This window comes from Podarcis pityusensis (assembly GCF_964106645.2).
Source record: "Podarcis pityusensis genome assembly, chromosome: 1".
Taxonomy (NCBI): domain Eukaryota; kingdom Metazoa; phylum Chordata; class Lepidosauria; order Squamata; family Lacertidae; genus Podarcis; species Podarcis pityusensis.
The window spans coordinates 68237672-68243671 of NC_138028.1; the positions used below are offsets into that span (position 1 = coordinate 68237672).

The 6000-nt window shown below is 46.6% G+C and overlaps 1 protein-coding gene across 3 annotated transcripts in view; it reads right to left on the minus strand.

Moving 5' to 3' along the window:
- The window catches only part of USP47 (ubiquitin specific peptidase 47), a 52524-nt gene extending 51423 nt beyond the window's left edge, over nt 1–1101 (minus strand). The window contains exon 1 of one of the 3 annotated variants that reach the window (XM_081013760.1): nt 871–1101. In XM_081013760.1, the coding sequence (XP_080869886.1) occupies nt 871–909 (39 nt within the window). In that variant the 5' untranslated portion in view covers nt 910–1101. The remainder of the gene's footprint in view (nt 1–870) is intronic. The other 2 variants (XM_081013759.1, XM_081013761.1) reach the window with 2 other exon arrangements.
- Nucleotides 1102–6000: the final 4899 nt, after the last annotated feature.

The window sequence follows — 6000 nt, forward strand, 5'->3', positions numbered from 1 at the left end:
GTGTGAAACCCCAGCCCTAGTGTGAAATCTGCATTCTCTCCAGAAGTCCTGCAAGAGTCAGCACCCCGACATGAACAGTTAGTTGAGTGAGTGAGTGAGTGTGTGTGTGTGTTTATGTGAGTGCCATCCACGATCCTCAGAATCCTCTGCAACACACACACACGAATCCATGGCAGACACACCACGCATAAAAGGCTCCTTCCAGGTAGAGCCTATTACAACTATGAACCTGAACGCATGGACATGAACTTGCCCTGACTAACCCGGAAAGTTCCTCCTCCCTCCAGCATCCTTTGAACTTTCGCCCACACCTGTCGCGTGGATCTCTGCCGGTGCTGCAAAACTGCCACTCAACAGCGTGGGAGCACAGGTGAACTGCATCACAACACGCATGCAACTTTCCAAGGTTGAGCTTTATCGAACCTACCTCGACTTCCTGGAAAGCTGCGCTTGCTGACACGAATGAATGCCCCGAGGGCCTCCTTGGCCTTTCCCTCCCTCGCTCCCTCCTCACAGTGACAGGTCCCCCCTCCCCTCGCGACGTCTGAAGCAACACTCATGCGCGCGGCCTCTCGGCCGTCCCTTCCCTTCCGCAAGGCCCTAGAGCAGCGAAGGAAGGCCCTGCCGAGAAACACCCGGCAGCACCAGCCCGCCCGCCCGCCCGTCCCTGAACAGGCAACACCGGGGCTTCCAAACGAGGCCCCGCCAAGCCCCAGGCCCTCGCCGCCCCTGTAACCCGCCCGGGCACGCAACGACTCCTTCCGTGAGGCTGCGCGCACGCCTCGGCCTCCCGTTCCTCCTCCTCCTCCTCTGCCGCCGCCTGAAGCGGGGTCTGAAGGCGCGGCCTCCGCGCAAGGGCCCCTGACGCACCTCTTTGGGGACCAGCTGGTTCTCCTCGCTGGGCACCATGGCCAGTGGCGCAGCCAGCCCGGGGCCCGCGGCAGCTTCGGGCGGGGAGTCGTCGTCAGCAGGAGGCGCCGTCCGCCAAGGAGGGAGAGGAGCGGGGCCGCGGCACGCTCGGCATCGTTACGGTCTCGGTCTCCGCCGCCGCCGCCTCCTTTCTGTGGCTGCCTGCGTGCGTGTGTCTCTCTGCCGCCTCTCCCCCTTCGCAGCGAGCGCAGCAACGCCTCAGCCGCCTCCCCTCCCCTCCCTCCGCCAGCGCCAATCAATGGCAAAATGGCCGACGACGGGCTTCTCGCGAGACGTCGCCGGCGCAGCTGGAGCCCTTCCCTCCTCAGGACGCCTCCGCTCCCACCTTCTGCTGGGGGAAAGCGGCTCAGAGAGGCCGCGGGAAAGCCTCTGGCCTGCTCCCGGGCTGCTCGCTCTGTCAAGGGCTGGCGGCGCTGCTTCTCCCGCCTTCCCTCGCAGGCGCTCCGCCGGGCTCCGCGGCGCTGTCTCCCGAGGAGGCGGGACGAGGACGATCCGTCCTTGATCCTCATAAAACAAACATCTGGGCGCTCGCCCGCCCGCCCGCCCGCCCGCCCTCTCTGGCTATCAGGCAGGCAACTTGGGTGGAGAGTTTGCTTTCGGTTGGTTCCGCCCTCCCATGTCTTTAAACTGGCACGCACCGATTTTCGTGAAGGCTGCTTAACCCAGAGGAAAGCCGCATTTAATTCCCAGCAACTTAATTCGCACCGTCAACGTGCCTAAGGTTTGAGTCGCGTGTAAAGAGAAACGCGCAGCCCCATCCTATGCAGGTTTGCTCCGTGATAAGCCCCGCTGAGTTCAGGGGATGGGTGCTTACTCCCAAGTAAGGTTGCAGGCGCACTTGCAAGAAACCGTAACAGCTCGTCGTTTTTTTGTATTACTTTTTGATTAATACCTCCCCCTCCCCCTCCCACTTTCTATCCAAGAGGCAGATTTCCTGAAATGCTATTAAGTAATCTGAAGAGTCTTCAGTAGAGTACAGTAATGAAATTACGATCAGCAAATGATGGCTTTTCAGCAGCGATTTGAGATGAATAAAGAATAATAGCGGCAAAGGTTGCTTCTGATTTGGAAATGGCAAATTACTTCCGGCAGCGTTGGTTTCCTTATAAGAAAGTGAATGACAGCCATGGACGTAGCCAAGGGAGGGCAGCTGCCCCTCCAATCAATAAAAATACATAGCGTACTGAGGTTTTGCCCCCTCCCCCACAAAAAACCTGGCTACGCACATGATGACAGCTACATCAACATTCATGAGGAAGTGACCAAGACTGTCAAAATAACCCATAAAAGCAGAATGTGGGAGAATATTCTGGCATATTTTACAGTGATGCAAGGCACATTCACATTTCAGTCCCCTTTACACTTAAGACTATTAATCTATTACACTTTGTTGGTGTGTAAACATAACAGGTACCGGTACTTTTTTCCTTCTCCCCCCATTTCAGCCTGGAAACACAGTAGAAATATAATGTGAGAATGATTCAAAAGTTCTGTGGCATTGCATGCAGTGATTTGCTTCTACACAGAAAAGAAGTTAAACCACTTCATCAGTACCTCAGCCAGAAACCATGCTAGCACTCATCCACAAAGGAGGTATATTTCCCAGAGTAAATGACAGCTCCTGCAAGACTGAGTTTTACCAGGCATTCTGTGCCAAGACAAGTCAATAATTGATTCCAAGTAATGTGCCCAGCAAGCTGTAACATTCTTTCCTTGCAGCTGAATGACGCACAGCAAAGTGTGAAATTCCTTCCTACCTTTCATAAACATCAAAGAAGGCCTCTCTGTTCTGAGTCTTATGAGAGAAAGTTCAACTAATTAGTGGAGGGGTGAACATAATCCCACAGACAGGGGTACACACAACTGCGCAAAGAAGATGAAGCAATTTTTGATCCATATAGCTGATTTTGTTCCCTACAGGCAGTGTTGCTAAAGCCAAATTCCCCTATAATCCCGTAGTTAGAATTAAGAGTCTGATGGCCTAGAAACCGTAGAGCAAGCAGTGAATGGCAAAGATGAGAGTAATATGGAAAAGCCCCCAAATATTAAGTGTTTGCTATGGTCATGAGAGAGCTGTACGCACAAGAATTAACTCATTTATTAATGGAAAAGAGGGGGGAAGACAATGAAAAACGTTAAGAAAATATTTATACTTTAGTTTTATGTATGCCATTCTGAGGATTGTTTTGAAAAGTAGGATGTAAGATAAAAACCATCATGTAAATTGTTTCGCTCTAATTGGCCCACTGCCAGATGCACCCTCCAATATATGTACCAGTGTGGTGTAGTGGTTAAGAGAAGTGGACTCGTAATCTGGTGAACTGGGTTCGATTCCCCATTCCTCCACATGTAGCTGCTGGGTGACCTTGGGCTAGTCACACTTCTCTGAAGTCTCTCAGCCTCACTCACCCCACAGAGTGTTTGTTGTGGGGGAGGAAGGGAAAGGAGAATGTTAGCCGCTTTGAGACTCCTTCAGGTAGTGATAAAGTGGGATATCAAATCCAAACTCCTCCTCCTCCTCCTCTTCTTCCCCTTCTCCTCCTCCTCCTCCTCCTCCTCTGTGCCAGTCTGGAGTTGGTGCAGCAAAAAACTGGCTGGCAGGAGTCAGCAGGATACTCCATTGAAGGTAAGGCTACAAATGGCTACTAACCATGATGGCTATGCTCTGCCTCCACATTGGATGCATAATGCTTCTGAATGCCAGTTATTGGAAGCTGCAGAAGGGGAATGTGCTTGGGTCCTGCTTGTCGGTTCGCCTCCAATTTCTGGTTGGCTGCTGTGAGGATAGGATGATGGATCAGATGGGCTATTGGCTTTGGATGTGGCAGTGGTTCTTCTGCTTTTATTGTCTCAGGTTAGGATTGCCCTGTAATGTATGCAAACAACCAAGTCTAATACATGTTTATTTGCAAAAGGGAGGATGTGTGTATTTATATAAATAAATAGGTTTGTCTTCATTTCAGGGTATTTCAAAACCAGCAATATCATATAAGAGTCGTTTGCGATTGAAGAGTATGTATACCTAGAAATTGTAAATATTTTTATTGTGAAAATACAAACAAAAATCATCATAGCATATGTTACATTATTTTAAAATCAAAGATTATATAGCATGTATATGCGCACACAGTTGTATATTATATTATCATGGCCTATGACATTTAAGGTATATGCATATTATAAAAGTTTGTATGTCCATGTGTCCAGAATAAAGGCTATTTATTATATACACTATTTGAAATGTGATCAAGAAGACTGTTTTCAGAGGATGCAATTTCAAGCTAACTAGCTAACCAACATTTAAAGAAGAAGAAGAAATCCTCTGAGCCAAAGCTACCTGATTGCAAATGTGAATGAGGTAGCTCTAGAAACATAAATATTGAGTCAAGCCTCACATCACTTGGAAAATGTTTAATAGAGATTTATTTTAATGTGGTTGGTTATAAAATAAAGTGAATATAAAAGTAACAGTAGTACACAACATACTCCACTTGAGCATCAGTCATCATGCTGGTACTATGTGCTCAAGGATTCTTTTTTCTGAGGTCAGTATGACATTATAAGGTCATACTGACCTCAGAAAAAAGAATCCTTGAGCACATAGTACCAGCATGATACTATGATAGCCCCTCTTTCACACAATCCAATCTCAAACATTCAGTCTCATGAATAATGAAATATAAGTTTTTAATTCTGGAATTACATTTCTTAAACGACAGCCTCGGGGAGGGGTTCTATAGTTCCCCCAACCCCTTTTTGTATTGGAATATGGTGTGGGAATAGTTCATATGTTTCCAAAAGTGGTGTGTTTGGGGGGGTTTTAGGTGCAACATTTCACCAGAATTCTTTTCAGAAGCATCTGTAGGATACTTGCAACTCACATGTATTTTGGACCTATAAAGCCAGCCATGGGACTAACTCTCACTGTGCCTTGGATTAATGTCTCCAATTATTATGGCACTCTGTTCTTCCCTCCTCCTTCTGTACAAGTTTGCTAACAAGCTTTACTGTAGAGAAGCAAACTTGCTGCATGAGTAAAGGCCATGTTTCGCCACTATTTTTATCCAGTGTTCTCTGTCAGTTCCTAATTTTACTCACCATCAACAGCAAGACTCAGGTGAATGTGTATAGGATCACAACTGGCAAACATAGCTCAATAGTGGAAATGATGCCATAAAACACATTGCAACCCCAAGGTCTTCTTCCTTCCTCAGATCATCTCTACTACTTTATTATTTCAGCATAAGGAGAATGCATATTAGTTTGCCAAATGACTACACACTTGCCCTATTTGTGGAAAGTAATGAATGCAAGAAACTACAGTTATGAAATAGTATCATACCAGGGTCTGTTCTTGCACTGGCATTATTTAACTAGCAGTGTCCCTCTTATTTGCAGCCATGTATATATTGGCTACTATAGCCTCAGCTTTTAAGAAAATCTCCCATATTTCAATGGGTAGAAATTAAATATCTGCTTGCTGCCATCTGCTTGGGAACTGCTGCAGCAAAGACCATGGTTATCGTTCCATCCTTTATTTTAATGATAAACAAGCTCATAAAAAGCTTGTTATTCATGGGGGAACTTAACCAGAAAAGGAATGAAGTGCAAAGATGCCATAATTATATTGTGTATTTAATTATATTGTGTCTGCCAACGAGAACAATGCAACACACAAGAGAGTCCAATTCATCTACAACAATGGAAAAGGGAACAGCAGGATAATAATAACTACATTAGTTGGAACACCTTTGACAACATTGCGAGATGTGGCTCAAATACCTTTTAATTGGCCACGAGAAGGCAGACAGCATCTACTGCAGGGCTTATTATTATTAAATTTGTACACCAACCTTCATCCATAGATCTCGGGGTGGTTCACAACATAAAAAATCAAGGTAAAAACACAAAGTACATAATAAAAACAAGAAAACGAAACAAAAACCCTTAAGTGAGGCTAATGAGTGCTAATGTGTCTGCTAGCAGTGGTGATGCTTCCAGGCATGTGGCTTTCTTCACAAGGACTCAGAGATGATCAAATTAGGAAGTGCCTGAGACCTTATATCGTAC